At 44.5% G+C, this 19,959-nt stretch overlaps 1 protein-coding gene across 4 annotated transcripts in view; it reads left to right on the forward strand.

Moving 5' to 3' along the window:
- The window catches only part of LOC134345086 (lipoma-preferred partner homolog), a 453,573-nt gene that overhangs the window by 176,677 nt on the left and 256,937 nt on the right, over nucleotides 1–19,959 (forward strand). The window contains exon 1 of one of the 4 annotated variants that reach the window (XM_063045235.1): nucleotides 14,696–14,802. The exons of the other annotated variants lie outside the window; for them this stretch is intronic. Within the exon in view, the coding sequence (XP_062901305.1) occupies nucleotides 14,757–14,802 (46 nt within the window). The 5' untranslated portion in view covers nucleotides 14,696–14,756. Of the gene's footprint in view, nucleotides 1–14,695; nucleotides 14,803–19,959 lie in introns of those variants that run through there. 4 annotated transcript variants of the gene reach the window in all.

Below are 19,959 nucleotides of genomic sequence, written 5' to 3' on the forward strand. Positions count from 1 at the left end.
TGCATGCCAAAGGGAAATTAGTCACGGGGGACTTCAATAGGCAGGTAGATTGGAAACATAAGGTTGGTGCTGGATTCCAGGAGGGGAAATTTCTAGTGTGCCTATGAGGTGTCTTTTTAAGAGCAGCTCGAGGTTGAGCCCACTAAAGGATCACCTATTCTGAACTGGGTGTTGTGCAACGAACTGAAACTGATTCGAGAACCTACAGTAAACGAACCCTTAGGGGAAAGTAATCATTATAAGAATATATTCACCCTGAAATTTGAGAAGGAGAAGCTAAAGTCAGATGTATCTGTATTACAGTGGAGTAAAGGTAATTAAAGAGAGGAGTTGGCCAGAATTGATTGGAAAAGAACACTGGCAGGGAGATGGCAGAGCAGCATTGACTGGAATTTCTGGAAGCAATTCAGAAGACAGAATATGTGCATCCCAAACAGTAATAAATATTCCAAAGGCAAGATGACACAACCATGTCTAACAAGAGAAGTCAAAGCCAACATAAAAGTCAAAGAGAGGGCATATAACCAAGGAAAAATTAGTGGGCAGTCCTGACGAAGGGTCTCGGCCTGAAACGTCGACTGCGCCTCTTCCTATAGATGCTGCTTGGCCTGCTGCGTTCACCAGCAACTTTGATGTATGTTGCTTGAATTTCCAGCATCTGCAGAATTCCTGTTGTTTGGGCAGTTAGAAGATTGGAAAGTTTTAACAGTCAAAGAATCAGCTAAAAAGTCATCAAGCTGGAAAAGATGAAACATGAAAGTAAGCTAGCCAATAATATTAAAGAGGATAGCAGAAGTTTCTACCGATACATAAAGTGTAAAGGAGAAATGAGTGGATATTGGACCGCGTGAAAACTATGCTGGAGAGGTAGTAATGGGGGACAAGGAAATGGCAGACGAACTGACTAAGTATTTTGCATCAATCATCACTGTGAAAGATGCTAGCAGTGTGGTGGAAGTTCGAGAGTGTCAGGGGTCAGTTGTGTGTGAAGTTGCCATTACTTGGGAGAAAGTTCTTGGGAAACTGAAAGGTCTGAAGGTAGATAAATCACCAGGACCAGATGGTGGACACCCCAGGGTTCTGAAAGAGGTGGCTGAAGAGATTATGGAGGCATTAGAAAAGATCTTTTGAGAATTACTAGATTCTAAAATGTTTCAGAAGACTGGAAAATTGCAAATGTCACTCCACTCTTCAAGAAGAGAAAGAGGCAAAAGACAGGACATTATAGGCCAGTTAGTCTGACCTCAGTGGTTGGGAAGATGTTGGAGATGATTGTCAGGATGATGTCTCAGGGTACTTGGAGGCACATGATAAAATAGGCCTCACTCAGGATTGATTCCTCAAGAGAAAATCTTGCCTGACAAATCTGTTGGAAATTATTTGAAGAAATAACAAGCAGGATAGACAAAGGAGAATCAGTTAATGTGTACTTGAATTTTCAGAAAGCCTTTGACAAGTTGCCACACATGAGGCTGCTTAACAAGTTAAGAGCCCATGGGTTTACAGGAAAGATTCTAGCATGGATGAAGCAGTGGCTGATTGGCAGGAGGCAAAGAGTGGGAATAAAGGGAGCCTTTTCTGGCTGGCTGCCAGAGACTAGTGGTGTTCCTCAGGGGTCTGATTCTTTTTACATCATATATCAATGATTTGGATGGTGGAATTGATGGCTTTGTTGCACATTTTGTGAACAATATGAATATAGGTGGAGGGGCAGGTAGTTTTGAGGAACTAGGGAAGTGACAGAAGAATTTGGCCAGATTAGGAAAATGGACAAAGAAATGACAGGTGGAGTACAGTGTCAGCAAGTGTATGGTCATGCACTTTGGTAGAAGAAATTAAAGGGTAGAATAAAATGATGTTGAGACCTTGTAAAGCACTGGTGAGGTCTCACTTATGATATTATGAGCAGTTTTAGGCCCCTTATCTTAGAAAGGTGTGCTCAAACTGGAGAGAGTTCAAAGGATTCACGAAAATGTTCTCAGGATAGACTGGCTTGTCATATGATGAGCATTTGATGGCTCTGGGCCTGTATTCACTAGAATTCAGAAGAATGAGGGGTTACCTCATGAAAACCTATTGAATGTTGAAATGCCTTGATAGAGTGCATGTGGAGAGGATATTTCCACTGGTGGGAGAGTCTATGACCAGAGGACATAACCTCAGAAGAGAGGGGTATCTTTTTAGAATGGAGATGTGGAGGAATTTCTTTAGCCAGAGTGTGGTGAATCTGTGGAATTCATTGCCACAGGCAGCTGTGGAGGCCATTTTTATGAATATTTAAGACAGAGGATGGTAAATTTTTGACTGGTCAGGGCATGAAGGGCTATGGGGAGAGGGTAGGAGATTGGGGCTGAGAGGAAGAATAGATCAGCCATGATGGAATGGTGGTGCACTTGATGGGCCAAATGGCCTAATTCTTCTCCTATATATTATGGTCTTATGGTCTAAATGACCTGTAACTAGCAAGACTGCACCCTGCCCCAAAGCAAAGGATCCTTAGACCGTCAGACCATAAGATATAGGAACAGGATGAAGCCATTCAGCCCATCGTGCTTGCTTTGCCATTCCACAATGGCTGATTTATGATCCCTTTCAATGCCATTCTCCAGCCTTCTCCCTGTAAACTTTGACCACCCTGACTAATCAAGATCCTATCAACCTCTGCTTGAAATCTACCCAATAGCTTGGGCTCCACATGCATCTGTAACAATGAATTCCACAGATTCACCACCCTCTGGCTAAAAAATTCCTCCTTATCTCTGTTCTAAAGTGCAGAATGAAGCTACGGTTTGAGAGAAAGTGCAGAGCAGGCAGACAGAAAGGTGCAAGATGATAATGACAGCAATTATGTCCAATTTAGGGTGTTATAACTGCAGGGTAGAAGGTGTTCTTCAGCCTGATGGGACGTGCTTTAAGGCTTTTGCATCTGCTACCCAATGGGAGGGGCGCAGAACAGAAAATGTCTGGGCTGGGTGGGATCTTTGATAATTCTGGCTGCTTTACTGAGGCAGTGGAAAGTAGAGAGAGTCCATGGAGGGGAGGCAGGCTTCTGAGATGTGCTGAGCTGCATGCACAGCCCTCTGTAGTTGCTATACCATGCAGATGGAACGTTCTAGTGCAACATAGGAAATCTCTTACTAACTCTTCCTTCAGTTAGTCCTGACGAAGGGTCTCGGCCCGAAACGTCGACTGTACCTCTTCCTAGAGATGCTTGCTGCCTGGCCTGCTGTGTTCACCAGCAACTTTGATGTGTGTTGCAACATAGGAGATGCTGTCTTAGAGTAACCTTTGCTGTCATGGCCTTGGCAACATTTGGCATGGCAGTATAAGGGCAGCTTCCCTGTGTTCAGTTTGCTGAGGGAACTTCACTGTGCTGACCCTATCCTAACCACCAGTGTCACAGTAGTGGAGTGGTTCACATGACCTCAGGGTGCCAGAGTGCAGAGTTCATTTCCAGCGTCCTCTGGAAGCACCTTGAATGCTCCTTCCCGTGTGTGCATGAGTTTTCTTTGGGTGCTCCGGTTTCCCACCCACAATTCAAAGACATACCAGTTAGTAAGTTAATTGGTCATTGTAAATTGTCCTGTGATTGGGGTAGGGTGAAATCGGGTTGCCAGAAGGACCGCATTGTATCTTTAAATAAATGATCTTTATCCACAGGCTCCCTTTTAGTTTGTGTCGTTGTTTTGTGTAAAAAGAACTAAGCATCAACAAAACTTAAATAAAACAGTATCCTCAGTGTTGAGGATGCCCTGTAAGCCTGTCCCTGCTCTTAAAGTATTTGACAGACATCTGTAAGGGAGTGTTACCTGTTTTATTTCCAGGCCCATATCATATCTTTTATTGTTGCCCTCTTCTTGTAACTACTGATAAGGCCGAGGTACAGGAGCCTGAAGGCACACACTCAACATTTCAGGAACAGCTTCTTTCCCTCTGCCATCAGATTTCTGAACGGAGAATGAACCCCTGAACACTATCTTTTTGTTTTATTTTTGCGCTGCTTATTTAATTATATATAGATATGTATATATAAGTTTTAAAATACTGTAAATACATACAATAGATCAGATTAGATTCAACTTTATTGTCATTGTACTGAGTACAGATACAAAGCCAATGAAATACAGTTAGCATCTAACCAGAAATGCAAAGAATAGTGTTATTTACAAAATAACTGTGAATAAAAAGTAAGTGCCACAGCACACAAATATAAAAGTACTGAGACAGTACAATATGGGTACAATACTGCTTAGCGCTGTGATGTGAGGTTCAGCAGGGTCACAGCCTCAGGGAAGAAGCTCTTCCTGAGCCTGTTGGTGCGGTAGCGGAGGCTCCTGTAGCGCCTACCGGGTGGGAGGAGAGTAAAAAGTCCATGGTTAGGATGAGATGCATCCCTGATAATGCTTTTCGCCCTGCCCAGGCAGTGTTTATGGTAGATGTTCTCAATGGTGGGCAATTGGGTGCCGATAATCTGCTGGGCAGTTTTCACCGCACACTGGAGTGCTTTGCGGTCCGATATGGGACAATTGCCATACCACACTGAGATGCAGTTGGTGAGTATGTTCTCAATGGTACATCGGTAAAAGTCCGTCAGTATCCTGGGACAGAGGTGAGCTTTCTTGATGCTCCGCAGGAAATAAAGGCACTGTTGCGCCTTTCTGATCAGGATGGAGGAGTTCAGTGACCAGGTGAGATCCTTGGAAATGTGGACACCAAGGAATTTGAAGCTTGATACACACTCCACTACAGCTCCGTTGATGTAGATGGGGCTGTGAGTGTGGCTCCTAGCATGCCTGAAGTCCACCATGATCTCCTTGGTGGTCTGGGTGTTAAGGGTCAGGTTGTTGTCGGCACACCATGCGGCCAGGTGATAAACATGGTTTGATTTTATGTCCATAAAGTGACATAAGGTATAGAAGTGTCTGGGCATAAGATGACTGATATAGGAGCAGAATTAGGCCATTTGGCCCATCAAGCCTGCTACACAATTTATCATGGCTGATCCATGTTTCCTCTCAGTTCCAATCTCCTGCCTTCTCCCCATATCCCTGCATGCCTTGACCAATCAAGAATCTACCAACAACTATGGTTGACCATAAGACAAAGGAGCAGAATTAGGCCATTCAGCCCATCGAGTCTGCTCCGCCATTCCTTCATGGCTTATCCCAGATCCCACTCAACCTCAATCGTGTCTATGGAAACTATAAAGAAAACCAAAGAAAACCCATGCGCACACGGGAAGGAGCATTCAAGGTGCTTCCAGAGGATGCTGGAAATGAACTCTGCACTCTGGCATCCTGAGGTCATGTCTATGAAAAGACTATGGGAAGTGTACAGATTGAAAAGGAGGAGGTGCTTGCTGTCTTGAGGAAAATTAAAGTGGATAAATCCCCGGGACCTGACAGAGTGTTCCCTCGGACCTTGAAGGAGACTAGTGTTGAAATTGCGGGGGCCCTGGCAGAAATATTTAAAATGTCGCTGTCTACGGGTGAAGTGCCGGAGGATTGGAGAGTGGCTCATGTTGTTCCGTTGTTTAAAAAAGGATCGAAAAATAATCCGGGAAATTATAGGCCGGTGAGTTTAACGTCAGTAGTAGGTAAGTTATTGGAGGGAGTACTAAGAGACAGAATCTACAAGCATTTAGATAGACAGGGGCTTATTAGGGAGAGTCAACATGGCTTTGTGCGTGGTAGGTCATGTTTGACCAATCTGTTGGAGTTTTTTCGAGGAGGTTACCAGGAAAGTGGATGAAGGGAAGGCAGTGGATATTGTCTACATGGACTTCAGTAAGGCCTTTGACAAGGTCCCGCATGGGAGGTTAGTTAGGAAAATTCAGTCGCTAGGTATACATGGAGAGGTGGTAAATTGGATTAGACATTGGCTCGATGGAAGAAGCCAGAGAGTGGTGGTAGAGAATTGCTTCTCTGAGTGGAGGCCTGTGACTAGTGGTGTGCCACAGGGATCAGTGCTGGGTCCATTGTTATTTGTCATCTATATCAATGACCTGGATGATAATGTGGTAAATTGGATCAGCAAGTTTGCTGATGATACAAAGATTGGAGGTGTAGTAGACAGTGAGGAAGGTTTTCAGAGCCTGCAGAGGGACTTGGACCAGCTGGAAAAATGGGCTGAAAAATGGCAGATGGAGCTTAATACTGACAAGTGTGAGGTATTGCACGTTGGAAGGACAAACCAACGTAGAACATACAGGGTTAATGGTAAGGCACTGAGGAGTGCAGTGGAACAGAGGGATCTGGGAATACAGATACAAAATTCCCTAAAAGTGTCGTCACAGGTAGATAGGGTCATAAAGAGAGCTTTTGGTACATTGGCCTTTATTAATCGAAGTATTGAGTATAAGAGCTGGAATGTTATGATGAGGTTGTAAAAGGCATTGGTGAGGCCAAATCTGGAGTATTGTGTTCAGTTTTGGTCACCAAATTACAGGAAGGATATAAATAAGGTTGAAAGAGTGCAGAGAAGGTTTACAAGGATGTTGCCGGGACTTGAGAAACTCAGTTACAGAGAAAGGTTGAATAGGTTAGGACTTTATTCCCTGGAGCGTAGAAGAATGAGGGGAGATTTGATAGAGATATATAAAATTATGATGGGTATAGATAGAGTGAATGCAAGCAGGCTTTTTCCACTGAGGCAAGGGGAGAAAAAAACCAGAGGACATGGGTTAAGGGTGAGGGGGGAAAAGTTTAAAGGGAACGTTGGGGGGGGCTTCTTCACACAGAGGGTGGTGGGAGTATGGAATGAGCTGCCAGACGAGGTGGTAAATGCGGGTTCTTTTTTAACATTTAAGAATAAATTGGACAGATACATGGATGGGAGGTGTATGGAGGGATATGGTCTGTGTGCAGGTCAGTGGGACTAGGCAGAAAATGGTTCGGCACAGCCAAGAAGGGCCAAAGGGCCTGTTTCTGTGCTGTAGTTTCTATGGTTCTATGGTTCTATGTACCTTTTCGCATATCCTTTGATGCCCTGACCAATCAGGAAATGATCAACTTCCGCTGTACTGTAAATTTACCCAACGACTTGGCTTCCATCGCAGTCTGTAGCAGATTCACTAGTCACTGGCTAAAAAAATTCCTCCCTAACTTTGTTCTAAAAGGTCATCCCTCAATTTTGAGACTGTGCCCTCTAGTTCTGGATACCTCCACCATAGGAAACATCTTCTCCACATCCACCCGATCTTGTTTTTTCAATATTCGGTAGGTTTCAATGAGATCCCCGTGCACTCTTCTAAATTCCAGTGAGTACAGGCCCATAGATGCCAAATGCTCCTTATATGTTAACCCTTTCATTCTTGTGAGGCTCCTCTGGACTCTCTCCAATGACAGCACATTCTTCCTGAGATATGGGGCCCAAAACTGTTGACAGTACTCAAAGTGCAGCCTGACTAGTATCTTGTAAAGCCTCAGCATTATCTCCTTGTCTTTATATTCTATTCCCCATCAAATAAATGCCAACATTACATTTGCCTTCTTTACCACGGACTCAATCTGTAATTTAACCTCTGGACGTATTGCACGAGGACTCCTTTGAACCTTCTGCCTATTTGGATAACAGTCTGCACTATTACTCCTTTTACCAAAATGCATTATCATACCTTTTCCAACACTGCATTCCATCTTCCGCATTTTTACCCTTTCTTCCAATCTGTCTCAGTCCTGCTGCAATCACATTGCTTCCTCAGCATTACCTACCCCTCCACCTGTCTTCGTATCATCCACAAACTTTGCCACAAATCCATCAATTCCATTATCTAAATCATTGACAAACAGTGTGAAAAGCAGCAGTCCCAATACTGACCCCTGAAGAAAACAGTAGTCATCAGCAGCCATATATAAAATTTAAAAAATATAAAAATGGCCCCTTTTATTCCCACTTGCTGCCTCCTGCCTGTCAGCCACTCCGCTATCCATGTCAGTATCTTTCCTGTAATGCCATAGGATTTTATCTTGTTAAGCAGCCTCACCTGTGGTACCCTATCAAATGTTTTCTGAAAATCCAAGTAAATAATATCGACTGCCTCTCCTTTGTCCACCCTGCTTGTTACTTCCTTGAAGAACTTTAACAGGTTAGTCAGACAAGATTTCCCTTTAAAGAAACCATGCTGACTTGGATTTATTTTATCATTAGTCTCCAACCTCATTCTTAATAATAGACTCCAACACTTTTCCTACCACTGAGGTTAGGCTAACTGGCTTATTATTTCCTTTTTTTTGCCTTCCTCCCTTCATAAAGGGTGGAGTGACATTTGCAATCTTCCACTCCTCCGAGACAATGCCAGAATCAAGTGTGTTCTTTAAAGACCATGACCAATGCATCCATTATCTCTTCAGCAACCTCTCTCAGGACTCCACCTGGTCCAGGTGACTTATACATCTTCAGACCTTTGAGTTTGTCTAGCACTTTGTCCTTTGTGGTAGCAATGGCACCCACTCCTACTCCCTGACACTCATGGGCCCCGGCACACTGCTAGTGTCTTCCACAGTGATGACAGATGCAAAATCCCCATTAAGTTCATCTACCATTTCTCTGGAACCCATTACTACCTCACCAGCATCATTTTTCAATGGTCCAATATCAACTCTCACCTCCCCCTTACTCTTTGTATAACTGAAAAAAAACATTTGGTGTCCTGCTTTACATTATTGGCTCGGCTGCCCTTATATTTCATCTTTTCCCTTCTTATAGCTTTTTTAGTTGCCTTTTGTTGGATTTTAAAAGCTTCCCAATCATCCAACTTCCCACTCAGTTTTGCTACCTTATATGCCCATTCTTTGGCTTTTATGTACTCCTTAACTTCACCCTGCCATTTGAGAACTACTTCTTCTGTGGGACATATCTATCCTGCACCTTGTGAACTATTCCCAGAAACTTCAGCCATCTCTGCTCTGCCGTCATCCTCCTCTAATCCACTGGGCAAGCTTCCTTCTCATGCCTCTGTAATTCCCCTTATTCCATTGCGATACTGATACATGTGACTTATGCTTCTCCCTCTCAAATTGCAGTATGAAGACGATCATGATCATTATAAGATCTGGGTTATTAGACAACACCCAATCTAACATAGCCTTTCCTCGAGTAGGCTCAAGCACAAGCTGCTCTAAAAAGCAATCTCATAGGCAATTAACAAATTCCCTCTCTTGCGATCCGACACCAACCTAATTTTCCCAATCCCCTTGTGTATTGAAGGCCCCCATTACAATTGTGACATTACCCTTATTACATGCCTTTTCCCAGCTCCCTTTGCAATCTCAACTCCACATCTTGGTTCGTATTTAGAAGCCTATATATGATTCCCATAAAGTTTTTTTTGCCCTTGTAATTTCTTAACTCCACCCATAAAGATTCAACATTCTCTGACCCTATATCACCTCTTTCTAAAGAAATTATTCCATCTCTTACCAACAGAGCCACATCACCATCTTTGCCTTACAGCCTGTCCTTTCGTTACAAGATATATTCTTTGACGTTGAACTTCCAACTATGGCCTCTTTCACCTCCTTCTAAAGATGGTTTCCACAGCTGCCTGTTGCGAAGAATTCCACAGATTCATCACACTCTGGCTGAAGAAATTCCTCCTCATCTCCGTTCTAAAAGGATGTCCCTCTATTCTGAGGCTGTGTTCTCTGGTCATAGACTCTCCACCATAGGAAACATCCTCTCCACATTCACTCTATCACGGCCTTTCACCATTTGATAGGTTTCAGTGAGGTTACCACTCATTCTTCTGAATTTCAGTGAGTACAGGCCCAGAGCCTTCAAACACCCTTCACATGACAAACCGTTTAATCCTGGAAACATTTTCGTGAACCTCCTTTGAACCCTCTTCAGTTTCAGCATATCCTTTCTAAGATATAGGGGCCCAAACCTGCTCACAATACTCCAAGTAAAGCCTCACCAGTGCTTTATAAAGTTTCAATATTACATCCTTGCTTTTATATTCTAGTTCTCTGGAAAGGAATGCTAACATTGCATTTGTCTTTCTTACCACCGACTCAAACTGCAAATTAACGTTTAGGGAATCCTGCACAAGAACTCCCAAGTCCTTTGCACCTCAGTGTTTTGTATTTTCTCTCCATTTAGAAAATGGAGAGCCAGCTCTTTCATTTCTTCTGCCAAAGTGCATGACCATACACTTCTCATCTGTATTCAACCTGCCACTTCTTGGCCCATTCTCCTAATCTGTTTTAAGTCCCTTTGTAGCCTCTCTACTTACTCAAAACCACCTGCCTCTCTATCTATCTTCGTATCGTCTGCAAACTTTGCAACAAAGCCATCAATTCCATCATCCAAGTCATTGATATACAACATAAAAAGAATTGTTCCCAACACAGACCACTGTGGAACACCACTAGTAACTGGCAGCCAGTCAGAAAAGGTTCCCTTTATTCCTGCTCTTTGCCTCCTGCCAATCACCACTGCTTTATCCATGCTAGAATCTTTCCTGTAATACCATGGACTCATAGCTCTTTAAGCAACCTCATGTGTGGCACCTAGCCAAAGGCCTTTTGAAAGTCTAAGTACACAACATTGACCCATTCTCCTCTGCCTATGCTGTTATATGCCCTCTCTTTGGCTTTTATGAAGTTCTTGACTTCCCTTGTTAGCCATGGTTGTGTAGTCTTGCCTTTCGAATACGTCCTCCTCTCTGGGATGTACATATCCTGTGCCTTCTGAATTGCTCCTAGAAATTCATAAGATATAGGAGCAGAAGTAGGCCATTCGGCCCATCTGTCTGCTCCACCATTCAATCATGGTCTGATCCAATTCTTCCAGTCACCCCCATTCCCCTGCCTTCGCCCCATACCCTTTGATGCCCTGGCTAATCGAGAACATGTCTACCTCAGCCATTGCTGCTCTGTCATCATCCCTGCCAGTGTTCTTTTTTAGTCCATTCTGGCCAACTCCTCTCTCATGCCTCTGTAATTCCCTTTACTCCACTGTCATTCTGATACATCTGAATTTAGCTTCCCCTTCTCAAAATTCAGGGTGAATTTAGGTATATTATGATCATTTTCCTCTTAGGGTTCTTTTACCTTAAGCTCGTTAATCAATTATGGTTCTTTGCACAACACCCTATTCAGGATAGCTGATGCTCTAGTGGGCTCAACCATGAGCTGCTCTTAAAAACCATCGTGTGGGCACTCTAGAAATTCCCCCTCCTGGAATCCAGCTCCAACCTGATTTTCCCAATCTACCTGTAGATTGAAATTCCCATGACTATTGTAATATTGCCCTTTTGGCATGCATTTTCTATCTCCCATTGTGATTTATAGGCCACATCCTTACTATTGTTTGAGGGTCAATACAACTCTCATCAGGGTCTTCTTACCCTTGCAGTTCCTTAGCTCTATCCACAATGATTCAAGGAAACTGTTGAGGCCAGTTCATTGGCTATATTTAAGAGGGAGTTAGATATGGCCCTTGTGGCTACGGGGGTCAGGGGGTATGGAGGGAAGGCTGGGGCGGGGTTCTGAGTTGGATGATCAGCCATGATCATAATAAATGGCGGTGCAGGCTCGAAGGGCCGAATGGCCTACTCCTGCACCTATTTTCTATGTTTCTAATACCTACCGACCCTATGTCACCTCTTTCTAATGATTTGATTTCATTTTTTACCAACAGAGCAGCACCGCCCCCTCTGCCTTCCTGCCTGTCCTTTCAATACAATGTCTATCCTTGGACATTAAGATTCCAGCTATAGTCCTCCAGCCATGATTCAGTGATGACTACATCATACCTGCCAATCTGCAACTGTGCTGCAAGTTCATCCACCTTATTCTGTGTACTACAGGCATTCAATTGTAACACCTTTAGTCCTGTGTTCACCTTTTTTGATTTTGTCCGCCTTTTACGTTGCAACTCATCCTCTTGACTGAAGTCTTGCCCTAACAACAGCACATTGCCTGTTTGTAAACTGGCTGGCGTCATCTTCAGCAGTATTATCTGCCTTTGCCTCGATGTTTCTTGTATGGAAATATACGCAGCTCAGGACACCAGTCGCACCATGCTAACCTTTTGATATAATGATAAAGTGGAGGTGGTTGGAGGTGAGGAGGGGTGGGTATGTGGGTGAAGGGGTTGATGAGTCTTTCTGCTTGGGGAAAATAACTGTGTTTGAGTCTGGTTCTGCACAATCCAGGTGCCACAACTCTACGTATTCCAGGTGTCTAAAGCTGCCCTTTCAATAGATATCTGGAATGTGGTGTGGGAATGTGAACCAGTTTACAAACCTGTTGTACAACATGCTCTGTACAACACTCCCAGTCCAGGGTCCCCAGGATAAAGAAAGATGACAGTCTGAACAAAGACCTCAACAGATACGTATACCTTCTCCCTGACAAATGGCAGAATGGACCTCCATGTTGTGTCCAAATGGCAGACGAGGGTGGGGACGTGGAGACTGAGCAGGGACAGCACGTATAGAACGATGCCTCGGTGAGGTGAGCAAAGGTATCCGAGTCATTGTTGAGAGCTGCCTTACATTTTGTGTGACCAGTTCATGAGAGAGGATCTGAGATCTGCGGCCCTCATGACAGAAAAGGGTTCGGAAGAGGTTACCAGGGTGCTGCCTGGATTAGAGGACATGAGCTATAACGAGAGGTTGTACAATCTTGGGTGGTTTTATCTGGAGCAGGAAGGCCGAAGGGAGATCTGACAGAGGTTTATAAGACTATGAGAGCCACAGATAGAGTAGACAGACAGTATCTCTTCCCAGGGTTGAAATGTCTAACACCAGAGGACATGCATTTAAGGTGAGAGAGGGTAATTTCAAAGAAGATGTGAGGGGCAGGTTTTTTTTCACACACAGAGGGGTGGGTGTCTGGAATGTGCTGCCTGGGCTGGTGGTAGAGGCAGATACATTAGCGACTTTGAAGAGACGTTTAGATAGGCACATGAATGTGAGGAAAAAGGAAAGATATGGATATTGTGTAGGCAGAGAAAATTAGTTGACAATTTGATGAGTAATTTAGTTGGTTCAGCACAACACTGAGGGTTGAGTGGCCTTTTGCTGTGCTGTACTGTTTTATGTTCTGTGAAACGATCTGCTGGCACTTGCATGTCATTCCCAAATCTGGAATGGCAATTCCAGCTGAGGATGAGAAACTAATCCCACCCTGGTACCTCGGGGGCAGCCTCGCTGCTGTGACTTGCTGCTCCACGACGGTCATGGACTGTATCAGATATCATGTAGACAGTGTCGCCAGCAATAAAAACATCCCTGTATTCCCGAATCAAAAGCCATGGATGAACAACAAAATCAGGAACCTGCTCAGGGCTCGGGATGCTGCTTACAGATTCAGTGACTTTGCAAAACCAGGTCGAACCGTAAATAAGGCATCAAAACCACCAAGTAAAGATAGAGACACACTTCAATAACGCCACTAACCCTGACGCATGTGGGACAGCATCAGGCTGAAAAGGAAAGATGTCCTGCCCTGCAAACTGCAGCGTCGCTCTAGCTGAGGAGCTGAACAACTTCTTCACCTGGTTTGACAGCAAGTCGGTGAAGAAGGCCTTGACACTGCGGACACGGGACACAGTGCTGACACTCAGCACACGTGAGGTGAAACTTACTCTCCACGGTATCAACACATGGACCAGTTAGCAGACTTGGGGCTGCACTGACCAGCCGGCAAAGGTACTTTACTGAATCCAGAATCTCCCTCTGTCCCTGGATTCTTCAAAACATCAGCCATCTTACCAATCCCACAGCAGTCAGCAGTAACATGTCTCAACAATGACAGGCCAGTTGCACATAGTTGCCAAGTGCCTGGACAGACTGCTTAGGCATGCCATCCCTACTATTCCGCCCCAGCTCCAGCATGCCTATTTGACTCTCCAGTCGACTGAGAATACCATCTGCATCGTACCGGAACAGCTGGAGCACGAGCTCACCGACACCAGAATGCTTTTTTATTGACTACAGTTCTGCCATCAACACCACACTCCCCTACAAGCTAACTATTTAACTACACATTCATTGACTCTATATGTCAATCTGCAACTGGATTCTGGACTTTCTTACCATTTCCACTGACAGACAGACTAGGCAGGTACACATCAACCTCCCTAATCCTGATGGCAGGATCACTCAACATCCAAAAAACAAAGACATGATTATCGATTTCATGAAATCAAGAAGGTATGAAGAAGCTTCACTCCTGATAACTGGCGAAGCAGTGGAAAGGATGTCCAGCTTTAAGTGTTTGGGAGTAAATATCACAGAGGAGCACTCCTGGATCACTAACTCCTCCTTGATAGGAGGGAAGGCTCAGCAACGACAGTACTATCTTAGAAGTTTAAAGAGAACAAATCTGTCCCAAAAACTGCTGGTAAAACTTCATTGTTGGGTAACTGAGAGCATACTGGCATACTACGTAACAGTATGGTACACTAGCTGCAGCAAGATTGGCCAAAATGGACTTCAGCAAGTGACTAGGACTGCACAGAACATCACTGGGACACGACTACCAGATTGGAAACCATTAGCAACACACGTCTACAACTGGCTTGCAAAATTGTGACAGGCTCATCCCACCCTACTATTCACCTATTCAATCTCCTGCCATCCGGCAAGAGATACAGAAACATCTTTGCACAGGCATCAAAGATTCAAAGTTTGAAAGTACATTTATTATCAAAGTACTTATTGAGATTTGTATCCTTACAGGCAGCCACAAAGCAAGAAACTCAAAAGAACTCAATAAAAAAAATAAACTAAAGACCAACATCTGATGCGCAGAGAAAGGAAAAAAAACACAAATCATGCAAGCAGTAGAGGTGAGCAACAGTATTCTGAACTGGATGAGTTGTTAAATCTGAGCCTGGAGGTGGCCCGAACCTCAGTATCAGTCCGTCAGATCAGCTGGTAGCTGGCACGGAGCACAGCAGCTGAGGGCAGAGCTCATAGTCGCAGTGCTACAGTGACAGAGGAGTTAACATTGTGGAAGAGTGAGCAAAATCAGTTCTCGCCTCCGATCCTGAAGCCCTGTCTTTCCAGTATCAGTCTGAAAAACAGCTTTTTCATGCAACTGAAAACTGCCCCAGTTTAGAGTTGTTTCTTTTAAATTCAGTTGTAATTTAGATGTCATCCTAAATAACTCAAATGTTACTTTAAATGTTGTCATTGTTTTTTCAGTAATTCAGTTGCCAGTGTGCTGTTTTGCGCTGAATGGAGCAGTACTGTAATCTCATTGTCTTCAGCAATGACAATAAAACTCTAACATAATCTGCTCTGTCCCCTGCTCTGATCGACTTTACAGCATGGGAGTTTCTGAATGGAAATGTCCATGTAGAGAAATATTGCTAAAAGAGAATGAACTAATGTCAAGTGTGGTTAATACTGATTAGACCACATTTGGAATATTACAAGATCATAAGATCCTGATTGACAACACTGGTGCACCTCAGGAATGTGTGCTTAGCCCACTGCTCTACTCTGTCTGTACCCATGACTCTGTGGCTAGGCACAGCTCAAGTACCATCTATAAATTTGGTGATGATACAACCATTGTTAGTAGAATCTCACATGGAGATGAGATGGGGTACAGGAGCATGATATACCAACTAGTGGAGTGGTGCCGCAGCAACAACCTGGCACTCAACGTCAGTAAGACGAAGAGCTGATTGTGGACTTTAGGAACACATACTAATCCTCATACAGGGATCAGAAGTGGAGAGAGTCAGCAGTTTCAAGTTCCTGGGTGTCAAGATCTCTGAGGACCTGACCTGGTCCCAACATATCGATGCAGCTATAAAGAAGGCAAGACAGTGACTATACTTCATTAGGAGTTTGAAGAGATTTGGTATGTCAACAAAAACACTCAAAACGTTAGAGTAGAGAGAGACAGAATAGGAGGGCTTTGGTTCAACAGGGCTTCGGTGATAACGGGTCGAGGCCAGGTAGGTTATCTGTGAAGAATAGAAATAGGAAGTATGTCTGTGAGGCTGGTGTTCTGTACTGTGTGTTAAATGCGGGAAGCCCGAGAGACTCCCAGTCTCCTGGACAGCCACATCTGCTCCAGGTGCGTCGAGCTACAGCTCCTTAGGGACAGCGTTAGGGAACTGGAGCTGCAGCTCGATCACCTTCATCTGGTCAGGGAGAGTGAGGAGGTGATTGAGAGGAGTTATAGGCAAGTAGTCACACTGGGGCCTCGGGAGACAGGTAAGTGGGTAACAGTCAGGAGAGGGAGGGGCAAGTGTCAGACACGGCAGAGTACCCCTGTGGCTGTCCCCCTTGACAATAGGTACTCCTGGTTGAGTACTGTCAGGGGAGGGACAACTTACCTGGGGGAAGCAACAGTGGTCACGCCTCTGGCACAGAGTCTGGCCCTGTGGCTCAGAAGGGTAGAGAAAGGAAGAAGGCAGCAGTAATAGGGGACTCTATAGTTAGGGGGTCAGACAGGCGATTCTGTGGATGCAGGAAAGAAATGCAGAAGGTAGTTTGCCTCCCAGGTGCCAGGGTCCGGGATGTTTCTGACCACGTCCACAATATCCTGAAATGGGAAGGTGAACAGCCAGAGGTCGTGGTACATACTGGTACCAACAACATAGGTAGGAAAAGGGAGGAGGTCCTGAAAACAGACTACAGGGAGTTAAGAACGAAGTTAAGAAGCAGGACTTCAAAGGATTACTGCCTGTGCCACGTGACAGTGAGTATAGGAAGAAGGTGGGTTGAAGGATAAATGCATGGCTGAGGGATTGGAGCAGGGGGCAGGGATTCAGAGCTCTGTATCTTTGGGACCTCTTTTGGGGCAAGAGTGACCTGACGACGGGTTGCGCTTGAATCCTAGGGGGACCAATATCCTGGCCAGAGATTTGCTAAGGCTAGTATTGCTTGAGGGGGCTGGTGGGAACTGAACTGAAGAGATGGAGGAAGGGGCTGATGGCCCAGAAATAGAGTAAGCTGGGAGATAGTGTGTGAGGGAGGATAGGCAGGTGATAGAGAAGGGATGCGCTCAGACCGATGGTTTGAGATGTGTCTTCTTTAATGCAAGAGGCATTGCTTAGAGCATGGATCAGTACTTGGAGCTATGATGTTGTGGCCATTACAGAGACTGGGATGGTTTGGGCAGGAATGGTTATTTAGAGTGCCAGGCTTTAGATGTTTCAGAAAGGACGGGGAGGGAGGCAAAAGAGGTGGGGGCGTGGCACTGCTGATCAGAGATAGTGTCACGGCTGCAGAAAAGGAGGAAGTCATGGAGGGATTGTCTATTGAGTCTCCGTGGGTAGAAGTTAGAAACAGGAAGGGGTCAATAACTCTACTGGCTGTTATTTATAGACCACCCAATAGCTACAGGAACATCGAGGAGCAGATAGGGAGATGGATTCTGGAAAGATGCAATAATGACAGGGTTGGTGTGGTGGGAGATTTTAATTTTCCAATATTGATTGGCATTAGATAGGGTGGAGTTTGTTAGGTGTGTTCTGGAAGGCTCCTGATGCAATATGTAGATAACCCTACAAGAAGAGAGGCTGTGCTTGATCTGGTATTGGGAAATGCACATGGACAGGTGTCAGGTCACTCAATGGGAGAGCATTTTGGAGATAGTGATCACAACTCTATCTCCTTTACCATAGCTTTGGGGAGGGTAGGAACAGACAAGTTAGGAAAACATTTAATAGGAGTAAGGGGAAATATGAAGCTATAGGCAGGAACTTGGAAGCATAAATTGGGAACAGATGTTCTCAGAGAAATGTACGGAAGAAATGTGGCAAATGTTCAGGGGATATTTGCGTGGCGTTCTGCATAGGTACATTCCAATGAGACGGGGAAAGGATGGTCAGGTACAGGAACGGTGGTGTTCAAAGGCTGTTGAAAATCTAGTCAAGGAGAAAAGAAAAGCTTACGATGGGTTCAAAAATCTAGGTAATGATAGAGATCTAGAAGATTATAAGGCTAGCAAGAAGGAGTTTAAGATTAAAATTAGGAGAGCCAGAATGGGCCATGATAAGGTCTTGACGAGCAGGATTAAGGAAAACCTCAAGGCATTTTACAAATATGTGAAGAGCAAGAGGATAAGACGCGAAAGAATAGGACCTATCAAATGTGACAGTGGAGAGTTGTGTATGGAACCAGAGCAGATAGCAGAGGTACTTAATGAATACTTTGCTTCAGTATTCACTACGGAAAAGGATCTTGGTGATTGTAGGGATGACTTACAGCAGATTGAAAAGCTGGAGCATATAGACATTAAGAAAGAGGATGTGCTGGAGCTTTTGGAAAGCATCAAGTAGGATAAGTCTCCAAGACCAGATGAAATGTACCCCAGGCTACTGTGGGAGGCGAGGAAGGAGATTGCTGAGCCTCTGGCAATGATATTTGCATCATCAATGGGGACAGGAGAGGTTCTGGAGGATTGGAGGTCACCTCATACAGGAAGGATGTGGAAACTACAGAAAGGGTGCAGAGGAGATTTACAAGGACGTTGCCTGGGTTGGTGAGTGTGCCTTACAGGTTGAGTGAACTCGGCCGTTTCTCTTTGGAGCGACGGAGGATGAGCGGTGACCTGATAGAGATGTATAAGGTGATGAGAGGCATTGATCGTGTGAATAGTCAGAAGCTTTTTCCCTGAGCCGAAATGGCTAATATGAGAGGGCACAGGTTTGAGGTCCTTGGAAGCAGGTACAAAGAAGATGTTAGGGATAAGTTTTTTACACAGAGAGTGATGAATGTGCGCAAATGGGCTGCCAGTGACGGTGGATATGATGGGGTCTTTTAAGAGACTCCTGGAGAGCTACACGGAGCTTTGGAAAATAGAGGACCATGGGTAACCTTAGATAATTTCTAAGTAAGTACATGTTCGGCACAGCATTGTGGGCCAAATGGCCTGTATCGTGCTGTTTAAAAAAAACTTGTATAGATGTACGGTGGAGAGCATTCTGACAGACTGCATCACTATCTGGTATGGAGAGGATTGTAACTTTATTCGGCTCCATCTCGGGTGCTAACCTACAAAGTACCCAGGACATCTTCTGACCAGTGTCTCAGAAAGGCAGCGTCCATTATTAAAGACCTCCAGCACCCAGGGCATGTCCTTTTCTCACTGTTACCATCAGGCAGGAGATACAGAAGCCTGAAGGTACACACTCAGCAATTCAGGAACAGCTTCTTCCCCTCTGCCATCTGATTTTTAAATGGACATTGAATCCTTGAACACTACCTCACTTAATTTATTTTTTATTGAAGTTTATCATCATCAAACAAACATTTCCATATCTTGTTCTTGTTTTTTCACAATTTTTAATCTATTCAATATACATATACTGTAATTTATTTAATTTTTTTCTATATTATGTATTACATTGAACTGCTACTGTTAAGTCAACAAATTTCATGACATAGACGGTGATAATAATGCAAACACGAGAAAATCTGCAGATGCTGGAATATCAAGGAACACACACAAAATGCTGGTGAACGCAGCAGGCCAGGCAGCGTCTATAGGAAGAGGTACAGTCGACGTTTCAGGCCAAGACCCTTTGTCAGGACTAACTGAAAGAAGAGATAGTAAGAGATTTGAAAGTGGGAGGGGGAGGGGGAGATCTGAAATGATAGGAGAAGACAGGAGGGGGAGGGATGAAGCTAAGAGCTGAACAGGTGATTGGCAAAAGGGATACAGAGTTGGAGAAAGGGGGTGGATCATGGGAATCAACTTTCCAGCTCTTGGCTCCATCCCTCCCGCTCCTGTCTTCTCCTATCATTTCGGATCTCCCCCTCCCCCTCCCACTTTCAAATCTCTTACTATCTCTTCTTTCATTTAGTACTGACGAAGGGTCTTGGCCCGAAACATTGACTGTACCTCTTCCTATAGACGCTGCCTAGCCTGCTGCGTTCACCAGCATTTTGTGTGTGTCCAGTGATAATAAACCTGATTCTGATTCTGATTCTGAGGTAATGGAACAGAATTAGGCCACTGACTCTGATCTGCCATTTCA

The sequence above is a fragment of the Mobula hypostoma genome, chromosome 4 (assembly GCF_963921235.1).
Source record: "Mobula hypostoma chromosome 4, sMobHyp1.1, whole genome shotgun sequence".
Lineage (NCBI taxonomy): Eukaryota > Metazoa > Chordata > Chondrichthyes > Myliobatiformes > Myliobatidae > Mobula > Mobula hypostoma.